We start from the raw sequence: 22,946 nt of genomic DNA, 5'->3' as shown, positions 1-22,946 counted from the left end.
TTAATGATTGTTTATTTTCATGTATTTATTTATTTATTGTCTTTAAAGCTTCACTACACGGTTGTGTATCCTAGTTGCTAGTTTTGTAGTTCCCTATGTGAGCTGCCGCCACTATATGACAACTGACAGACAGGTGGTGTGGTTCCACGATCTGGAAATGAACCTGGGCCTCGGCGGTGAGAGCACCGAATCTTAACCACCAGTCCACCAAGGCAGGCTCAACAGTTGATTACTTTAATCTGAACTTTTTTTGTATATAAAAACAAGTGATACATAAAACACGTTAAATGCTAACTCTATCACGGTAAACTAAGATTAAAGTTAGCATGGAGGTCATAAATTCACATATTTTTAGAAAATTTTTAAACAAGGTCGTAATAAATGTTCCTATTTTGTTCCAACATACTCAACATTTGTACATATTTAATCTTTAACTGCTAAAGTGTTATTTATTCCATGGGTGCTAAGATACCACCTATAGTAATTTTAGGTCTTCACGAAAGACAAACATACATATAGTTTTAAAGAAAATCACAGCAGTGAATTTGATATTGGCTGCTTAAGCACCCAGAGTCCTCAGGCTATTGATAATCCAACTTTTAATGGCAATAACTTCTTTAGCACCACAAAGCATAAAAAGTTCTTTTTCTGAGTACCTCATTCTAAATTATAAAATATTTTTTAAGACTTAAAACTTTTAATTTACAACAAATCTGGGAAAAGAAAATGAAGACCATGTTAACGGCATGAATCAAGTTTCGATGTTCACCTTAACTAACCTTAACTAATATCAGTCTATTTTTGATTTAAAAAATAACCAACATTTTTTCTAATTACACAAAAAATTACATGTTTGTTTTTAATGAAGTGTTGAAGGTGAACAGGCCACGAAAGTTTGTGCACCTAATTAATATGCTGTAAAATCTGTCTAGAGGAATAGTGGTACTGGCTCTATTACAGGATGACAACTCTTTATCTTGCAAATATTTTCTAATTAATGTTCACATAGAAACTGTTATTTCTCAATTCTTTTGTAAATACCTATTTTCCTGCCAAACCATCCACACTGTGACTCTTTATTAATAACCAATGAAGCAAAATTCTTCAACCTATAGAGATCTAATTCATTTTTCATGTCACCTTTTTTCACCAAAGTCCAGCATTACTAGGTCATCCCTCAGAGAACTGGTCTGTTCCTCAACTATTCTCATCCTTTGCTGAAGTACTGTGAATGTTTCAGAAGCTGTAGCATTGATGTGGGTTGGAGAGAGGACCCGTCTGGACATTGTAGTTTCCATATGCACCTGAGATTAAAGGCAGAATATTAGTGTAGTAGGTCCTATTATTGTTCAAAATAATCACTGCCCCAAGCCCAGTGGCGTGGCAGTTAAGTTTGCACATTCCGCTTGGGCGGCCTGGGGTTCGCCAGTTTGGATCCCAGGCATGGACCCAGGCACTGCTTGGCAAGCCATGCTGTGGCAGGTGTCCCACATATAAAGTAGAGGAAGATGGGCACACATGTTAGCTCAGGGCTAGTCCTCCTCAAATAAATAAATAAATAAGAAAAATTAAAAATTAAAAAAAATCACTGCCCCTTCCTGTGGGAGGATTATCATCCCTGTCCTTTTGAGCTCCGGCATGGCCATGTATCCTGCTTTGGTCAGTTAAATGTAGGTGGAAGCTTTAAGAGCCAATTTGTTGTTCACCGTCTCTTTCTTTCTCCCCCTCTCCTCCCATGAGATGAGCAAGATCCCAGGCAGGGTTTGCTCCAAGTGCGAAGATCCCAGAGTGAAGATGACATGACCCGTCCGTCATATCCGGTGTGAGTGAGCAATAAACTTATGTTGCTATTAGCCACTGAGATTGTTGAGTAGTTTGTTACTGCATCGTAATCTAGTCTATCCTATCTGCTACTATTAGACACACACTAGGACCTATGACTTGGTTAAGGGAGTTATTACCTCTTTTATTACCAGCCATTTTCATTTTAACATATTTCCATCTAAGCTTTCTGAAAAAAATTCTATACTTGGACCTCTGAGCGGGTGTCATAAAATAAATTTACCAACTACACTGAAGCTGCGATTTTTAAAAATAATATGCAAACTTAACTACATAGCAAAGACTCTTCTACAGCTATTGACATCAAATTTCCAGACTCCTCCCACAAAATCACATGAGAGTAAATGGGAGTAGCGAGACTACTCTTTCAGGTGTTAGTGACAGAAGCAGAATTAGCTCATAAGCAGTGCCAGCATTTAAATGAGTTATGTGCCCAAAGTTCAATGACAAGCTTGCTGGTGGAAACTTTCAGGACATTTTCCTGCAACTCCATCCAACATTTCTACACTAATCAGACTGTAAACCTTAATCATCACTAGCAGTAGTGTTCCTATGGGAATGTGCTCACCAAGGTCCCACTGGGATATGAGGAACACATCTTTCTCCCCCACTTGCTGTGTAATCAGGTGTCTCCCTTCCCTTCACTTCCCAGGCCGTGGAAGTGGGGACTGCTTCAGGTCCAAGTCACTAAAGGTGGGCCCCAAGACAGGAATTAAAGAAGTGGGAAAATGGGTGGCAGGATTTAAGGGGGCAAGAAGTGTGGCAGGAGGCTGTGGAAAGGCTGTGCTTCTTGTCAATATAACACTACTACAAGTATCCAGGACCTTCCTTCATCCTGAAATAGCACTCCATCACCTTCCATATTCCCTCCACAGGTCCCAGAGAATGGCCTTCCTCATTCTCTTTTCACTCTTTTTTTAAACTTTATTGAGGAATATTTGATAAATATAATTATATATATTTAAGATGTACATCATGATGATTTGATATCTATATACATCGTAGAATGGTTATCAAGACCAAGATAATTAACAGATCCATCACCTCACACAGTTAACAGAGTTAACCCCTCTTGTTTTCCTTTGTAGTAACAATTGTTAAGATGTACTCTTGCAACTTTCAGGTATACTATACCATATTATTAACTATAGTTACCATGCTGTATGTTAGAGCCTCAGAACTTCTGCTTTTTATTTCAAAAGGTAACCTACAGGGGCTGGCCCCATGGCCGAGTGGTTAAGTTCGTGCACTCTGCTGCAGGCGGCCCAGGGTTTCATTGGTTCGAATCCTGGGCGCGGACATGGCACTGCTCATCAAGCCATGCTGAGGCAGCATCCCACATGGCACAACTAGAACGACCCACAACAAACAATATACAACTATGTACTGGGGGGCTTTGAGGGGGAAAAAAACTAAAATCTTTAAAAAAAAAAGGGTAACCTACAGAATAGGAGACAGTATTCACAAACCATAATATCCAAAATGTATAAAGAACTCATACAACTCAAAAGCAAAAAAGCAAATAATCCAACTTAAAAATAGGAAGAGGATCTGAATAGACATTTTCCCAAAGACATACAAATGGCCAATAGGTAAATGAAAAGGCCCTCAATATCACTAATCATCAGGGAAATGCAAATCAAAACCACAATGAGATATCACCCTCACACCTATTAGGACAGCTATTATCAAAAAGGGAGATAATAAGTATTGGCAAAGATGTGGAGAAAAGGGAACCCTTAAATACTGTTGGTAGGAATGTAAATTGATGCAGCCATTATGGAAAACAATATGGAGTTTCCTCAAAAAATTAAAAATTGAACTACCATATGATCCAGTAATCCTCCTCCTGGGTATATACCAGAAGGAACCGAAATCAGTATCTCAAAGAGATATCTGCGCACCCATGTTCAGTGTAGCATTATTCACAATAGCCAAGATAGAGAAACAACCTAAATGTCCTTCAATGGATAAATGGATAAAGAAGATGTATATATATAACACGCACACCCCCAATGGAATATTATTCAGCCACAAAAAGGAAGGAAATCCTACCATTTGCAATAACATGGATGAATCTGGGGGGCATTACGCTAAGTAAAATAAGCCAGAGAAAGAAAAATACTGTATAGTATTACTTATATTTGGAACCTAAAAAAAAAAAAAGCTGATTTCATAGAAACAGAGAATAGAATGGTGGTTGCCAGGGGCTGGTGGGGGAGGGGACATGATGTAGGTCAAAGGGTACAAATTTTATTTTTTGCTCTTATTTTTTTGCTTCTGACCAGGATTCCTTTCTTTTATGCTCCTCTATGAAACAGAATGCATTTCTGACACATATAATCTGTTTGAATTTGCTAACAGGTTTTCTGTTAACCATCAGTTTAAGGACATGAGGGTAAAGAAGCTCTCTATTATTTATTCCCTTTCATGTTTCAATTAGATCTTGATGGGAAAGACAAAGGCACATGTGAATATTAATGGAGTCTTTGGATATACAAAGATGTGAAGTGAGGTTCACCTACATTTCTGAAAAAAGCCAGATTTGGAGACTCCTGCTCATGTTACCACATGGGCCAGGATAGCATTCCTCAGGTAACAGAAGCAAGAGCCCGAAGAAGATTCTAGGGCTGTTCTGCTGTCATGAAACCAGGGCGAGGGTTGGGGGAGTCACCAATACTGTGGGGTGGGGAGAAAATGAAGGGGTAACAATGGAGAAACACTGCCCAGGTTCACCCTCCATTCCATTTTCTTCACCTGCCGCCTGGCTACTGCCAACCTGGAAATAAACCAGGCCTGCGGCGAGGAGAAAAAGCAACGAAAGAGTATTGAATGGGGCTTCTGGAAGACAGAGTTGGCTCCTTTGTCCTCTCTCCAAAAGAAGCTGAAAAGTTCATATCCCCAGCCTCCCTTACAAGTGGCACACCCAAGTGACACATTCTGGCCAATGTGACCTTACACAGAAGTTTGCAAGGAGCTTCTGGGCAGATTTTCATTTTTCTGATAAAAAGGCAGAAATGGGGCACCTGTCCTTTCTTCAGCCCCCCATGATGCTCAGAGCTCTGCAAGCTCTCTTTCATGCAGTGCCTCACTCTTAAATATCAACATAGAGCCAGGGATCACCACTGCCTGAGAAACACAAGGAAAAGGCTAGAGCAGCTCAGATTAACCCGATTATTTTTTTTCCAAAACTAACAACCTCCAAACTCGGCTTATTTGAAAAAAATACACTTTTATTGTTTTTTGTTTTAGTCAGTGTTTTTTGTTGCTTGAAACAAAAACACTCCTGACACACGGTAGTTGGTGGGGAAACAAGTAAAAGGAGGAGGTTAAGGAAATGACAAGCAGTACCAGAGGTGGGAGGGGAGGACAATTCCCATGGCAGCTTATTAGGCCCAAGTAGCCAGTTATAGTATAAAGGACTGTCTCTATTAATTAATAATAATAATAATATAATTAATACTAATACAAATATAGTAAAAGTCCATTTTTGGGAAAAAATACAAGACATAGAATACAAGTTTTCCACAAATTTTGAATGGGATGCAGATTCCCACCTAAAATTTTTTCATGTTTGTTGAAACGTCATAGTTTTGCTGATATTTCCCTAAAGTACCCATGAAACATATAAAATTTATTTTATAGCATGTGCATTTATTCCCTTTCATGTTTCAATTAGATCTTGACAGGAAAGACAAAGGCACATGTAAATATTAATGGAGTCTTTGGATATACAAAGATGTGAAGACATATGGCCACAAAAACAAAATGGAAGACAACTCTAATTAAATTGCTTCATCTGCTCAAAAAAGAGAAAGTCTATACATGTTTGGATAAGAATCTGATTTGCATCATCACTCACGCCCACCTGAACGTGATCTACACTGCAGCGTCTCAGGCTTCCAGAGAGAAAAGATACTCTCAAAAAGGAGAAACCACCTTGGCCCCAGCCTCTGAGGAGGAGGAGGTTTACAGAAAATTCACCCGAAGGAAGGGGAGATGGAGGTGATTGGGAGACACTGAGGGTGGGCAGGGGATAAAGCTTTTGAAAGAAATCCATGGTGTCGTTCTTGACATATCCTCTTGGTCAATCACCTAGGAATGTGTTCAGATCATCAAAGAAGTTGACTCAAAAACTAAACAAGCCAATCTACCCTTTGGGGATTTAATAAAAAAACAGGGTTAGCTGAAAACACTCCGTGCCCAACCCCATCCATGGGGAAAAAAAATGTCACGGTAAGGAGAGCCCTCAGAAGCAAAGAAGGAAGCAATGGTGGCTGAGCAGCAAGAGCAGGACAGCCTCAACATCCACCAGGGAGAGTCCCTGAGTGCCTGTTAAAGGAAGACGGAGGTACGGACTTGGGACCCAGTGACTCTGATGAGTTGCGGTTTAGACTCAGGAGGGACTCTCATTTCACTGCAGTTACTCATCCTTGCCTGCCCTTCCTCATCAGGCAGGCCAACGCAGGGTAACAGAAATGCCACCCCCACACACAATCCACTGGCCACTGGGTAAATCCTCAGACGCCATAACTCCATAGCTCATAGTCTAAGCAGCACAGTCTTAGAAGAAAAAACCAGGGTGGCCTGGTGGCACAGCGGTGAAGTTCGCACGTTCCGCTTCTCAGCGGCCTGGATTTCGCTGGTTCGGGTCCCGGGTGCGGACATGGCACTTCTTGGCAAGCCATGCTGTGGTAGGCGTCCCACATATAAAGTAGAGGAAGATGGGCACGGATGTTAGCTCAGGGCCAGGCTTCCTCAGCAAAAAGAGGAGGACTGGAAGTAGTTAGCTGAGGGCTAATCTTCCTCAAAAAAAAAAAAACCAAAAAAACACTCTGGGGCTGGCCCCGTGGCCGACTGGTTAAGTTCGTGCGCTCCGCTGCAGGCGGCCCAGCGTTTCGTTGGTTCGAATCCTGGGGGCGGACATGGCACTGCTCATCAAACCACGCTGAGGCAGCATCCCACATGCCACAACTAGAAGAATCCACAATGAAGAATGTACAACTATGTACCAGGGGCCTTTGGGGAGAAAAAGGAAAAAATAAAATCTTTAAAAAAAAACAAGAAAAACCCTAGCTCTAATGGCTACTATTCTAGCAAAGAGGCTACAGCTTGAACATAACTGTGCTGTGCTGTTTTTGAAAAGGTGCAAATATCATTGAGTGCAGTCTTGAACCTAAGTCCTGATCCTTGATAATAACAATAATAAAAATACTAAGATACAAACTTTTATTTTTTAAAAAGTTCACTCACAGCTACTTTTATAAATATATCATTAACAAATTAATACAATTCTGTCTCTATGTTTAGGGAGAGTATTTCCAAGGAGTTCCTAAGTAGGTTACCTCACTGAAAGCATGGCATGAATAAGACCGAGGTCAGAAGTAATATACTAGTAAAAGCCAGGTGACTTTGAAAAGGAGCTGCTTGCTTCCGTGGACACAGGCTCCATTCCTATACCTGGCAATAGGCACAACTATATGCTGTTGCTTCCAAAATAACAGGCCAGGGACCCGATGTTGATTATCATAACCACTGGAAAATAATTTGGTCAGTAACATTGTCTTCATTCATTCATACATCCAACAAACATTTCCTGAATGCCAACCATGTGCCAGACACTGTTATAGGCACCAGGGAACACAGCCGTGGACAAAGCAGACAAAACTCCTTGCCCTCATGGAACTTCCATTCCATTTGAGGAATACAGACCTTAAGTAAAACACATAGTTTGTTCACTGGTGGTAAGTGCAATGGAGAAAAACAAAGCAAGGAAGAGGACGGGACAGAGACTGCGGTGCGGGCCTCTAATTTAGACAGAGTTGTCAATGAAAGCCTCACTGAGACAATATTTGAGCAAAGACCTGTGAAGGAGAGAGCCATGTGGATATCTGGGGGACAGACAGGTCCGGAAAGAGTAAACAGCGAGTGCAAAGACCCTTGGTCAGAATGCCTTGGTCCACAAACAGTAAGGAGGTCAGAGGCTGGTAACAGGACCAGGTCACATAGGGCCATAAGGGCTATTGTAAAGGCTTGCCTTTAACTCACAGAGTCTCAGAGCCACCCGAGGGTTCAGAGCTGAGTGCTGTGCTCTAACTTATCTCTTAACTGGGTAACTGGCTACCCGCCAAGACAGGAGAAGGACAACGGCAGAAGCAGGAAGACCAGTTGGGAAGCTGCTACATTAATCCAGGCAGGAGATGCTGCTGACTAGGACCAGGGTGAGAGCAAGGGAATAGTAAGAAGTGGTCAGAGTCCGGACATATTTTAAAGACAAGTCTTCCTGATGGATTAGATATGAAAGAAAGAAAGCAATTGGAAGGACGGTGTTGCCAGTAATTGAGACAATGGAAGCCTGTTAGGAAGAACTAGTTTTAGGGGGAAGATCAAGAGTTGTTTTGCAAATACTAAAGTAAACCAGGAAAGATGCCCAGTACATCACTGAAGTTGCAGATCTGGAGTTCAAGGGAGAAGTGTGGACTGGAAACAAAAATGAATTGTCAATATACACATGGCTTGTAAAGCCTTGAGACTGGATAGTGGAGAACAGAAAGGATTCAAGGACCTAGTCCTAGTCCTGGACACTCCAAGATTAACAATCAGGGACGTGAGGAGTGTGTGGGTGTTAAGGGCAAGCTAATGCGAGCATCCCAAAGCAGGGTCAGATTCTTAACCCTTTTCTATCTTGAGAGCCTAGCGCACAGGACATTGTGGATGGCAAACAAACGGAGGCATAATTCAACAAAAATTTAAGGAACATCTGTTCTGTTGTAGCACAAGTGCCAGGAACAGGGGAAACAGCAATGAACCAAAGTAAATTCCCGACACTTGCACTCTAACAAGCAGACCAGGGAGGATAACAGGTGGCAAAAACCAAAAATCCTTAACGTCGAAATGGCTTTCCCAGGAACCTGTAACCTCCAACCTAACATATAAAGAAAGAAAAGGTGGCTTTGGGGCTTATGTGGAGGCTCTCCCTGGTGGCTATCCTGCCTCCCTCAGCTGGAGCCAGGCCAACGCAAACTTCCTCCTAAATGGTTTCCATACGCATCCAGTGCAGAAGATCCGTAAATTAAGTCCTCGGGTCCAGAGGACAAGACTACACTCCGCCGGGGAGGGGAGGGGACGGCGGGGAGGGGTGATGGTGACCTTATCTGAGCCGCCGACTGTCCCCCGCGGGCCTCGAGCCTCCGTTCCCAGCTCACCCGCCCTGGGCCCGGCAGCCTCACCCCACAGTCCATCTGTCCGCCTGTGGCTCTGTCCGGCAGCAAGAGGGCCGGTTTCCATGGAACTAAGACAGCGCTTTAAACCAACGCGCTCCCCGGCACGGTCGTTCCCGTACGCAGGCGCATCCGTGACAGAGCATGCCGGGAATTGCAGTTTTCCCGGCCCAGGAGGGCCCTCCTCCCGGGGCGGGACCCAGGCTGGAATCCGGCGGCGCGCACGGAATACGCAGCCCCGTGACCCGGATGACGACAGGGCTCCATTGTGCTCGCGAGCGGGGCACGCCGGGATATGTAGTTTCCTCCCACTCACCTCCTGGAGGTCCAGTTCTCTCCGCTTGGAGTTACTAGTCTCACTCCAGTGAACGTGTGGCGCTTGGGTAACCTGGCGAACACATACCCAGCAGCAGGCGAGAGGCCAAGATTAGAACATGTTTTTAGTTTCAGGAGGACTGAAGTATCAAGTAACTTCGGAATGACAGGAAAGTAACCGATTTTGTTAATGAGCGTAAAAAATAGTAAAAATACAGAGCTCAAACAGTTTTCTCGTTAAAGGAAAAACCGAACCCCTCTTCATCCTCGTCCATGATGGCCAGACGGAGAGTAAAACACTTGGAATCTGCTCTCTTGTCTTTTGTCTTTTCACCCTAATTTATTTCTCCCCTTGTCGACAAGTAAGTGAATAGGTATTTCTAAATCTAACTGTAAGTAGCTAAGAAACGAGAAAGAACATTGAAAATAAAACTGCATCCATTTCTGAGTTGTTTTGCTGCAAGAGTGGGGATGCACACTTAATGAGAAGGCTTCTACAGTGAAAAGACAGCACGGCTTTGCGTTTAGGTAGCTGGGGAGAACACCTGTTACCACCACCGGGCAATTAACGCATTCCTCTCGTCTCCTTGGGGGCGCAGCTGAGAATAACTTCAGCCCTCAGATGAGTGCAGTCAGATGCGAGATGAGTCCTCATTTGCTTAGCAAGTGGTTGGACTGAATTGGTCTGGCTGTTTCTTCTGATAGCCGAGCCTCAATGTGAGATGGAGAGAATGTCCATCAAACCAGAGCTGTAAGACATTCATCAACCAGTGAGCCCAACCGGTGAAAGAGAAATGAGCACAGCATACATTATTCAGGTGAAGGAACCAAATAAAGCTTTTAATATGAAAAGTGGGAGGGTATTTTAGAGCGTCAATGCAAAGACCCAATTATTCTCTCGGTATGTACATTTTCTCTTGCAATGACCTCTGATTTATCTGTGGAGATGAGGGATATGTATGACTCCACAGATAATCCACCTGCTTCAATGTAGTGCAAGTTTTCACCTTCTCCTTGAATCTCCATATTAAGCAGCAGTTAGGAAACGAAATTGATTAAATTTAGTGTTTTTCATTTCTTTTCCTCTATCCGCCATCTGGCAAAATCATATAAGAACTTAAGCAATTACAAAGTCAGAGAAAAGAATCTGAAGTTTTCAATAAACTAATTCATCTGCTGGAAAACCACTCTCTGGCTACCTGAGAATTCATTATGTTAAAATTCTGTTTTTATTCTTTCAAGTGCCTGAACATATTGATTTTCTTTCTGATTTCCCTCTTGATTTTCAATTGATAAATGGTGTTCCTACTTATTGACCGCCCCCCCCCATTCATAAAACAAGGTCTTTTCAGTCATGGAATTCCAGAGATTCCATGAGGACCACACGCTGTCTCACTGCAATACCATAATAGCCTTCTAACTGGTTTCCCATCACCCTTCCCAATGCATCTTTCATCAGCTACTAATGTTTTTAAAAAGTAACTCTGTTTATCTCGGTCCCTTGCTGAAAAACATTTAATAATTCTCCCTTTGAACTAGTAGTTTTTCCATTGAACAGGACGAGGCCCAAACTGCTAATGGCTTCAGCCTAATCTGCCAGCCTCACGTGCACCTGATCCCCCAAGGGAACCTTGAATTCGAGCCTCCTGGCGTGTCTTTGTGCTTGCAGGCTCTGCACCCTCTGCCAGGCATGCCTTTCCTCTTGTCAGTTTGGCAAACCCAACAGAAATTTAACCTCTTCTGTGAAGCCGTTCTGTCCCCTCCCAAAGTACTTACTGCGCTGCATTGTAATCGTCAGTGTGTCTCATCTCCCCTTAATTAGACTGTAAACTACTTGAGGACAGGAGTTTTGTTGTTTTGATTTTGGTTTTTTATTTTCAACACCAAGCTCAGTGCCTGGTACACAGTAGAGGCTTGCTGAGTCCTTGTTAATTGAGTGCGTTAAGGAATATGTTTTGAATGCTTCCCCTGGCAGAGGCTATGTCTCATTCTCTTGACTATATATTCCATTTGTAGACCAGGAAAAGGCATCTGCTTTCTTCCAGAGCTGGCAATGATTTGACATTGCAATTACACAAATGACAGCAAAGTTACCTGCAACCACTTCCTCTTGGAGTTGAAAATGCATTCTGTGGATAAAGAAATGCAAACACGAAAAATCAGAGTTTTCGTATCTTATTGAGACAATGGAGGAAAGTGAATGGCAGATTCACTAAGCAGTTCCTCTCCTTACGTGGGCAGTCCAGACCTCTTGGTAAAGTGTTGACTCTGGGTATAGAGATTAGAATTTAGAGGAGCCTCTGACTTTTTAATGAACTGAGGAATCAGCCCAGGACTGCGAAGATAAATCTGTTAGTTGAATCGGTCTAGGGTAACAACACTTCTTATAAGGTCTCTCTCACTTAGCTTCACCAACTGAATTTTGTGGTCAAGTAGATTTTCACATTGTTCTATTGACCAAACTTAAAAATAAGGTCGAGGTGATGAGCATGTTGCTGCAGCTCTGTTTTACATTTCTTAAGATTAGAGTACTCTTTTGGTCTTAATAGGATGACAAAAGGAAAAGGAAGAAATATGAGTGTTCTTTAAATTGGCTCACATAGATCAGCTGCGTGCTATTTCTGAAATGTTCTGATTAAAAACAATAACAGTGTGTATCACCTAGTGAATCTGTTACCTATGGGTGTTTTGCATATATTGTCTCACATGGTTCTGGCTGTAACTTTAAGATGTAGTAATTATATTCTCATTTTACTGAGACAACTGAGATTTGGGGAAGCTAAGTAACTTGTCTAGGGCCATACAGCCAGGAAGAGCCAGAATGGTTGTTGGGACTTGGGTCTGTCTGGCTTCAAAGCCCATGCTTTTCAGTCTGATTCCATCTCCTACCCGTTCTCCACTCCATTCTGACAACAGTGGATCAAGACAGAAATATCAGCCTCTAACTATGAGATGAGAAATACATGCCTTAACTCCACACAATGGAAAACCACACATTTATAAAAGAAAATAAGGAAATATAGGTGTCATAAGGGTATTTATGCCATTCTTGCTAATTTTCTGTATGTCTTAAAATTTTTTCATAATAAAAAATTGGAAAAGAAAAGGAAGGAAATCTCTATGTACTTTTATGGAAAGTTTCCAGGATATATTTTAAGTGAAAAAAGCAAGGTGTTGGGGCTGGCTCCGTGGCCGAGTGGTTGAGTTCGCGCGCTCCGCTGCAGGCGGCCCAGTGTTTCGTTGGTTCGGGTCCTGGGCGCGGACGTGGCACTGCTCGTCGGACCACGCTGAGGCAGCGTCCCACATGCCACAACTAGAAGAACCCACAGCGGAGAATACACAACTAGGTACCGGGGGGCTTTGGGGAGAAAAAGGAAAAAATAAAATCTTTAAAAAAAAAAAAAAAAAGCAAGGTGTTGTGTGAAAACGGGGGTAAGAATTTTGTATTTGTCTAAATAAGCACTAGGAGGATCTCTGTAGGTAGAGTGACCATATAATTTCCATCTTAACCAAGATAATTCTTCACAAGCTTTGTATTATGACATAATTTTAGATTTACAAACCTGTTGCAAAAACAGCAAAGAGTTCCTGTATACCCTTCACCCAGCTTCCACTAACGTTAACATCTTATGTAATCATGGTACGATGATCAAAACTAAGAAGTTAATACTTGTACAATACAATCAACTGAACGACAGACTTCATTTGGATTTCACCAGATTGCTCACTAACGTTCTTTTTCTGTTCCAGGATATAATCCAGGGTCTCACATTGCATTTACTTGTCCTGTCTCCTGCCTCAGTCTTTGTCTTTTCATGACCTGGGGATTTTTGAAGACTACTGGTCAGTTATTTTGTAAAATGTCCCTCCGTTGGGTTTGTCGTGATTTCTCAAGATTAGATCAAGGTTATGCATTTTGGGAACAATACCACAAAAGAGATGTTGTGCACTTCCTGGTGCATCGTATCTGGGGGTACGTGATGTATGGGTCTTATTACTGTTTAAGTTACTATTCATCAGTTGCTTATGGTGACATCTACTAGATTTCTCCACTATGATCTTACAGTGTTGCTCTCTGTAACTGATAAATATTTGGAGAGAGATATTTGTGTCTGTTTCTCCTTAAACGTTCACTCACTAATTTTAGCTGGTATATCTCGCTAGCAGCAGTTATTATGGTATTCTGATAGTGACTATATTTTCCTCATTTATTAATTGGAATTCTTTTGTGGAGAGGAGTTGTATGTTTTCTCCTGTTTATTTATTTGGTTATTTATTTATATCAGTATGGGCTTATGGATAATTATTCTTTGGGTTATAATTCAAAACTATCATTGCTTTATTGTTCAAATTGTTCCAGGTTTGGCCATTTGGAGACCACTGAGGAGCTGCTGCGTCCCATCTTATCTTTCTTTTTTTAAGCACTTCCTTATTTTCTGTCACTGCAAGATTTCCAGGGTCAGCTTATATTTTCCCTGCCCAGCCTTAGATTCAACCACTTCTCCAAGGAGACCTATTCCTTTGTATTATAGTATTTAAAATTTGAGTGCTAGGGTGTCACTGCTGCTAGTTCCTCTCAGAAGATGGAGATAGGAAATATATGTATAAATACCAACCCATGCATGTACTTACGTATCTATATTTCTGTCTCTGTCTGTATATATATATTTTTACATATATGTAAATGTGTATATATATAAATAAAACAGGAGTTCATACTGGTACTCCCACTCAAATCCAGCACCTCAACTTATTCTAACCTTTGCCCTTTCTTTACCTTCAACTCCTTTCTATGGCTGTAGGAAACCTGACTCTCATTATCTACAACATGTCTATTTGTTCAACCCTAGTCCACACATATAGTAGTTTTAAAAATTGCTAACCCAGGGGCCAGCCCCGTGGCCGAGTGGTTAAGCTCATGTACTCCGCTTTGGTGGCCCAGGTTTTTGCCAGTTCGGATCTTGGGCAAGGACATGGCACCGCTCATCAAGCCATGCTGAGACGGTATCCCACATGCCACAACTAGAAGGACCCCCAACTAAAAAAAATATACAACTATGTTCTGGGGGGCTTTGGGGCTAGGAAGGAAAAATAAAAATTTTTTTAAAAAATTGCTAACCCATACCCAATGAGAAACAAATTGAAAACTAGAGCATATTGCTTGGGTGTACGTCTTTTTGTCATTGGCCTACACTACCCAGTCAAAACACTGTTTTCCAAAGTTTCTTAGGTCAGCTCCCTTCTCCTCTACCTGCTTCAGTGTGGCTGTTTGATTTGTTTGTAATACAGTTTGATTTGGGGCTCACAGTCTACATTCCATTTTGTGTTCTGCCCACATCCTGCTTGGTTTTATTTTATTTGCATACAGTAAAATTCACTTTTTTGTGTACACAAAAGTGGGTTTTGACAAGTTATTTGAGTCTTAGTTCTCCCACAATTGTATGCAAAATAGTTTCCTCACCCTCAAAATTCCGTCATGTTTCCCCATTTGAGCCAACCTCTGCCCCTACCTCCCAGTTGCTGGCAACCACTGATGTGCTTTCCATACCTATAATTTTGCTTTTCAAAATGTCATATTGATGGAGTCATACCCTTTTGGGTCTAACTTCTTTCGTTTAGCAGATGTATTTAAGATTCATCCATTTGTTGGGTGAATCAGTAATTCATTTTTGTAGCTGACTAGCATTCCACTGTATGGATATATCACACTTTGCTTATTCGTTTACTGGTTGAAGGACCTCTGTGTGGTTTCCAGTTTTGGGTGATGATTAATAAGGCTGCTGTAAACATTTGCATAGAGGTTTTGTGTGAAAATCAATTTTTCATTTCTTTTGGATAAATACCTAGGAGTTGGATTGCTGGATTATATAGAAGGTAAATGTTTAAGTTTGTAAGAAACTGCCAAACTTCTTTCCAAAGTGGCTCTACCATTTTGCGTGGAACGTATGACATTCCTAGTTGCTCCTTGTCCTTGTTACCACTTGATATTGTCAGTATTTTTTCTAGCCATTCTAGTAAATGTGTAGTGGTATCTTGTTATGGTTTAATTTACATCTCCTCATTGAGTAATGATGTTGAACATATTTTCATATGCACATATCTTTTTTTAGTAAAGTGTCTATTCATACCTTTTGCCGACTTTTTTAATTGAGTGGTTTTCTTCTTGATGAATTTTTTGAGATACAACTCTTTTATCAAAACGTGATTTGACAATATTTTCATTTTCAAGTCTATGGCTCATCTTTTCATTCTCTGAACAGTGTCTTCTGCAGAGTAAAAGCTTTTAGTTTTGATAGAGTCCAATTTACCAGTTTTTTCTTTTATGGATTGTGCTTTTGGGGTCGTGTCTAAAAACTCTTTGCCTAACCATAGGTCATGTAGATTTTGTCTTATGCTTTCTTCTAGACGTTGTATTGTGCTTTACCTCTAGGGCTGTGATCCACTTAGAATTAATTTTTTAAGATAAGATATGAGGTATAGATTGTGGGTTTTTTTGTGTTTTATTTTTGGCTTATGGACATCCAATTATTCCAACACTATTGTTGGAAAGATTATCCATCCTTTCTCCATTGAATTGCCTTTGCACCATTGTCAAAAATCAGTTGAACATATTTATGTGAGTCTCTTTCTAGGCTCTCCATTGTGGTCCATTGGCCTATGTACCTTTGTTGCCATCAGTGCCACAGTGTCTCTGATTACTCCAGTCTGTAGTAATACTTGAAATCAAAAATTGTAGTCCTCCAACTTTGTTCTTTTTCAGATTTATTTTGGCTGTACTAGTTCCTTTGACTTTTCCTAGAAATTTAAAAATCAACTTGATTCCTACAAAAAGTTCTGCTAGGATTTTGATTGGGAATATGCTGAATCTATATATCAAATTGGAGAGAATTAATATTAATATTATTCAGTCTATCCTTGAACATGATATATCTTTCCACTTCTTTACATCTTCTTTGGTTTCTTTAATCAGTGTATTGTAGTTGTCAGCATATAGATCCTATACATATTTTGTTAGATTTATATCTAGCTTTTTTTTTTTTTTTGGTGCTATTGTAGATAGTATAGCTTTTGTATTTTGATCTCTTATCCTGTGACCTTGCTAAACTATCACTTATTCATTTTAGGGATTTTTTTTGTATATTTTTTGGGATTTCTACATAAACAGTCCTGCCATGTATAAATAGAGTATTTTTGCCCCTTAAAATCTGAGTGACTTTATTTTTCTCACCTTGTTGCACTGGCTAGGACTTTCACAGTGATGTTGAATAGGAATAGTGAAAGCGTATCCTTGCCTGATTCCCATTAAGTTTGATGTTAGTTGTAGGTTTTTTATAGTTGTCCTTTATCAGGTTAAGGAAGTCTCCTTCCATTCCTAGTGTGCTGAGAGTTTTTGTTATAAAGAGATGTCGAATTTTGTGAAATGCTATTGAGATGATCGTACAGAGTTTTTTTTTTTAGTCTGGTATTCTGGTGAATTACATTGACTTTTCAAAGGCTTAACCAACCTTGCATTCCTAGGATAAACCCTACTAGGTTATTCGGTATTACCCTTTTTATATATTCCTATATTTGATTTGATTTGTTGAGGACTTTTGTGTCTGTTTGTGGGAGATGTTGGTCTTTATTTTTCTTTTGTAATAATGTGTTTGGTTGTGATATTAGGATAATGCCAGCCACATAAAATGCATTGGGAAGTGTTTCCTCTTCTTATTTTTTCTGAAATAGATTGTATAGAATTGGTATTATTTCTTCCTTAAAATGTTTTCTAGAATTTTCAAGTGAAACATCTGGGTATAAAGTTTTCTTTGTTGAAAGGTTTTTAACTACAAATTCAATTTATTTAATAATTATTGGGCTATTGTTTTGGGGCTTTTTTTCTGAGTAAATTTAGTTTGTGTCTCTTAAGGATTTGTCCCTTTAAGTTCTTGAATTTATGAGCATAGAATTGTTTGTAGCCTTCCCTTATTATTATTTTAATCTCTGTGAGGATGTCATGATAGCCCCTCTTTATTTCCTAATATTGGTAATTTTTGTCTTCTCTCTTTTTTTTCTTGGTCAGTCTGGCTAGAGGTTTTACCAATCTTATTGATTTTTTTAAAGACCTGGCTTTTGGTTTCATTGATTTTTCTCTATTGTTTTCCTGTTCATTGATTTTTTTTCTCTGTTTGTTATTTAAACCAGAATACTTTTGAGCATAAAAGGGCTTACTATTAATAATTAAACCAAGACAAAAGGCATAAACTGGAAATGTTCCAGGAAAACTAGGATGTATGGTCACCCTGCCTCTATAGGATATGTAGGAATGGGGGAATAGGTAGATGGAAACTTCTGTGAAGATAAAACTTTACAGTGTATGCCTTTTAGTATTATTTTAATTTTAAATCATTTGAATGCATAACCTATTCAAAAATAAAATAAATGTACTTCTTCAAATATCTGGCATAATTCCTGGCATAGAGTAAGATCTCAATGTATGCTGTTGAATGAATGAATGAATGAACCAGTTAGCACTGGTGATTACCTGAGTTTCATTGGAGAAAATGGGATAATCATTATACATCCAACTCTGAAGTCTACAGCATGTGTATCACAATTGAATGATTGTTTTGCTCTGTATTCCTAACCTGCAGGTTTGATAGCATACATATTATCATCACAGATTTAGTTATTTTGTTTTCATTATTTATATCTTTCCAGTTCATTCGAGGCATCTTACCTGTGAAGAAAGAGTAAACTGCAGCTTACTGTAGAAATTCAGGAGGAAGGAAAAGGATATCGCTGAGGGTCTCCCCTGCTCTGTTCCCTTTCCTCAAAACCTGTGCTCCACCTACATGGTTGTTGTAGGGATTTCCATTCTGTACATGGTTCTGTATGTATGCCCCATGCATAACCAGAGTCTCTTCCACATGATTTTTGGCCAAGAGAACCTCCACAATAGTAGGAAAATTTATGAGAAGTAAGATTTATAACGTGATTGTTTAGGATTCAGTGTCTGGATGAAATGTTATCAAAGCTGCAGTCAGGACCTTTTCAGTTGTGTCTGAGACTCAGCTGCTTTATTGGATGTGTAGCATATCCTTGAATTCCATGAGTCAATAAATCAGATGACTTGAATACAATTTTTATTTATGGAATGAAAAAGGGTTATAGCATCGTTTCTTGTTCTGTGGATTTGGGAAAAATCATCTCTCTCTCTTAAAAATCATATCTTTTATACATATCTTTTTTTTTTTTTAAAGATTGGCACCTGAGCTAACAACTGTTGCCAATCTTTTTTTTCCCTGCTTTTTCTCCCCAAATCCCCCCAGTACGTAGTTGTATATTTCAGTTGTGGGTCCTTCTGGTTGTGCTATGTGGGACATTGCCTCAGCACAGCTGGATAAGTGGTGCCATGTCCGCACCCAGGATCTGAACCAGTGAAACCCTGGGCTGCCGACGCGGAGCACGCAAACTCAACCACTTCGCCACGGGGCTGGCTCCTATATATACGTATGTTAAAAAACTGATTTGATAAGTTAAATGTAAGCAATACATTTTTAAAAATACATTCAAAAGATAACTATTTCTGGAAATAATAAGAATGCTCCTAGTTATAGTAAGCAAAGATTAACCCAGCCCTTCAAAACACAAGGCTCTGAGATAAGCTACAGATCAATATTACAAAAGGAATGTGTCTCATCCAAAACATACATAAATTCAAGTGTGTGAAAAGTGGAAATTAAAATAACATTTCATGTAGACATTGAACTCTAAACAACCAGTTTGTGAATCTTATTTTTCAGGATTTAATCCTTTATTGCGAAGGTTCTGTGATTCCTTTGTAAATCTTTATTAATTATACTTGGACACGGATGGTGCCTTGTTACAATAATGGTAACCCCCTACAGCATATAAATATATATATTCCACTAAAAACATTCAAATTGAGATCATGGTATCACTTAGATATCTTGGTGAAACAATTATCATATGGTAAAAGGCTAAATCTTCATAAAACGTTATTTAATAAGTTTACATTACAGTGTAGAATTGTTTCTCTTCTGGCCCTCAACAAATAGAAAAATCTATATTCACATTTCTGTTTTTGTTGTTTCTCCATAACAGTCATTACAGAAGACCCACCAAGATAGTAAATTTAATCAAACATATGACAATAAAATCAAGTTTCTACATTAGCTCTGAAGTGCATATTGTCCCTTGAAACCTTTGACAGCTTGGCTGCTTTCATTTTCTACCCCCGTACACTCTCTTCCTGAAAAGCATTCTGGCTTCTTAAAATAGCTGTTCGTGGAAAACATTCTCTCTAGCTACAGTGCTACTAAGATACAATTTCTTTTCTTATGTAAACTGAACAGCTTGCTAAAGTCAAAAGGACTACTGTTTTATATGACAGTGAAAAAACTGGGTTCATGTATTCCTTATTCTACAAATTGCAGTTTTAAAGATTTTTCTTAAACAGAAATCTTTGTCCTAGAAATATTAGCCAATATGCCTGACACTGCTGTTCCTTAGCTGTATGATCTTGGGAAAGTTACTAAACTCTGTGCTTAGTTTCAAATTTGTAAAGTAGAGAGAATTAAGTAAGTTAGTAATACTGCTAAGAGACAATTAATTGTCCATAGGTCTCTCACATTTCTCTATGACTTGTGAGGAAAGGCACTGACTGCCCTTTATTCTGGACTGTCTTGTCAAGAATATTTGTACCGGGAACAGCCTTGGAAAATAGAGACCGTGTCTGCCTCTGGAGCAAAGGGCAGGCTTGCTTACCATCCGTTATAAAAGATTTGGATTCCCTAAACTCAGGAATCTCCTCCTATAACACAGTCCATCACATGTGCAATTATCCATCTGGGCCAATCTGTGAGGCTCCTCTGGTACTTGGGGGTAAGGGGAACTAAGGCAAACATGCTGATAATTATGCTGCTTGCAGTGTTATGAGTAACAAAGTCCTTTGTCTCTGACCCAGGAGTCTCATGTCTCTGTCAGCATCCATGAAACTGGCAGGATAACTTGCTAGCTCACAAGAAGGGTAAAATCTCAGACCCTTTACAGTCCTTGACACAGATGAAAGGCTTAGGGTCTGGAATATAGAAAATGCTCAACAAATGTTAGTGTTTATCACCATCAACATTATCTATCTGGCTTCAAAAATACTAAGATTTGACCTAGCAATTATGCTTCTAGGAATTTATTTGGCTAAAAGTTGTGAGATATGTGTAAGGGGATGATTTTAATTATAAAATTTTTTATAATAAAAAAATAGGAGTAAACCTAAATTACCATTCTATAAGTCTACTATCACCAACAGTAATTAACCACCTAACAAAACCACTCTAAAATTCAGTGCCGTTAAAGTAAGCATTTGTTCTCACACTCATGGATGTCTACAAGTTGGCCGGAAAAGCTCTGCTCCATGTGTCCCCTTCTGGGGCCCAGGCAAAAGGGAGCGGCAACTACCTGGGGCATGCTCTTCTTGGGAATGATAGAAGAACAAGAGGGCAAGCCCACTTGTGGAAACACATTTCAAGCCTCTGTTTGTGTCACATCTAATAATGTCCCAATGGCCAAAGCAAGTAATATGGCAAAGCTCAAAGTCAAGACACAGGAAATTACACCAAGACCACCATGAATCCATGGCAAGAGTGTTGGGTGGACTATAGGAGAGTGAGGAATTGGAATCCACAATTTAATCTACCACAATCTTTAATAGAAAAGAGGCTAAGTAAGTATAGTATGTTCAAACTAAGCAGCCATCAAAAAGAATGAGTATACTTGAATATTCTAAAATGGAAAATGTGCACAATATAACACTGAATGAAAAGAACAGATTGTAAGATATGTATATGATCCTGTTTTTATTTAAAAGAAAAACCTTTAAATACATGTATTTATTTTATATGTGTTGTAAAGCGCTTGGACGGATACACAAACTTTTAACGGTATTTATCTTCAGGATTGGAGTTGGGAGATGAGGCAAAACTTACTTCCACTTTATACTTTATGTACATTTGTATTGGAAAAACGTTTTTATAGATATGTATTACTTTTATAATGAAACCTGATAAAGATAAAACAAAAAAATACTGAAAGAAAATGACAAACAAAGATGTTTTTATCTTTCAGGTATTTTCTAGTTAATGACTCATTTCCCATTCCCTTTTCCCAGTACACATAAGAATAAAATAAATCTAATATCTAGAAGTTTTAGGTCTTAGATCCGGCCCCCACAAAACATCATTCTGCTTCATAAATGGTCTGTTTCATTCCATATAATCGCCCTTAGAATTATTGGGTATCTTTATGGAGCAGAGCATTCCTAAGAGTATTTGAGGATTTTCTGAGTTTCTTGACATTTATTTCAGATATGATATTTTTATGTTTTAAAATTCCCATTTGGTTCCTTTTATTTAAATTATGATTTCTATTTCTCCATTGAGAACTTCCATTTTCCCATTCATTTCAAGAGTGTTTACTTGTACCTCGTGGAATATTGTTATAAAGGCTACTTTAGAATCTATGTCTGATAGTTCCAGCGTCTGTGTCAGGAGTCAGCAAGCTAAAGCCTGTGAGCCAAATCCAGCCTGTTTTTTGTCTAGCTCACCAGCAAAGAATTGTTTTGACACTAAGGTTTTAATTAAAACTAAAGTTTTAAATGGTTGGGAAAGAAATTGAAGGCTAATATTTTGTGAGGTGAAAATTATATGAAATAAAAATTTCAGTTTCCATAAATACAAGTTCATTGGAACATGGCCCTGCTTATTCATCTACATATTGTCTGTAACTGGTTTTGTACTACAATGACAGAGTTGAGTCATTGTGACAGAGACCACATGGCCCACATAACCTAAAATATTCTTTCCATATGGCTGTTTACAGGAAAAGTTTGCTCCTGATCTGAGTTATTTTAGGCTTTGCATCTGCTGATTGTCTTTTCCCTTAAAAATTGGTCATATTTTCCTGGTTCTCAGTAGGTTGAGTAATTCTGGATTGTATCCTAGATATTTGGAATATTACATGGTGAGACTCTGGGGCCTTTTAAAGTCCTCTGGAGAATGTTGATTACTTTTTGTTTTAACAGAAATCAACCCAGTTAGGTTCCGATTTTAAGCTCTATCTCAACTTCTGTGGGAAGTGGTTTCAATGTCATTTCAATTTCTGAAGCCTTTGCTATACTGCTTCATGTCTGTTCCATGTGTGCACAGCTTGGGAGTGAGCCTGCAACTTATGTTGGTTCATACACAGAATCAGAGGGTCTCCTCCACCTCTCTCCTCTCTGATATCTCCTTGATTCTCTTCAACTTTTTTTTTTTTTTGAGGAAGATTAGCTCCGAGCTAACTGCCGCCAATCCTCCTCTTTTTGCTGAGGAAGAGCGGCCCTGAGCTAACATCCACGCCCATCTTCCTCCACTTTACATGTGGGACGCCTGCCTCAGTATGGCTTGATGAGCGGTGTCATGTCCGCACCTGGGATCTGAACTGGTGAACCCCGGGCCGCCGAAGCAAACGTGTGCACTTAACCACTGTGCGACCAGCCTGGCCCCTCTCTTCAACTTTTGAGGGCCCCTTTTC

At 39.6% G+C, this 22,946-nt stretch overlaps 1 protein-coding gene across 1 annotated transcript in view; it reads right to left on the bottom strand.

The window, feature by feature from the left end:
- Nucleotides 1-9,114, bottom strand: part of LOC124238421 (coiled-coil domain-containing protein 150-like) — a 67,684-nt gene extending 58,570 nt beyond the window's left edge. The window contains exons 1-2 of the mRNA XM_046659377.1: nt 9,072-9,114; nt 1,141-1,304 (exon numbers count right to left, since the gene is read on the bottom strand). Coding sequence (XP_046515333.1) covers nt 1,141-1,304; nt 9,072-9,083 — 176 coding nt within the window. The 5' untranslated portion in view covers nt 9,084-9,114. The remainder of the gene's footprint in view (nt 1-1,140; nt 1,305-9,071) is intronic.
- Nucleotides 9,115-22,946: the final 13,832 nt, after the last annotated feature.

This window comes from Equus quagga, chromosome 4 (genome assembly GCF_021613505.1).
Source record: "Equus quagga isolate Etosha38 chromosome 4, UCLA_HA_Equagga_1.0, whole genome shotgun sequence".
Taxonomy (NCBI): domain Eukaryota; kingdom Metazoa; phylum Chordata; class Mammalia; order Perissodactyla; family Equidae; genus Equus; species Equus quagga.
This window is presented reverse-complemented; position numbering and strand designations above follow the sequence as displayed.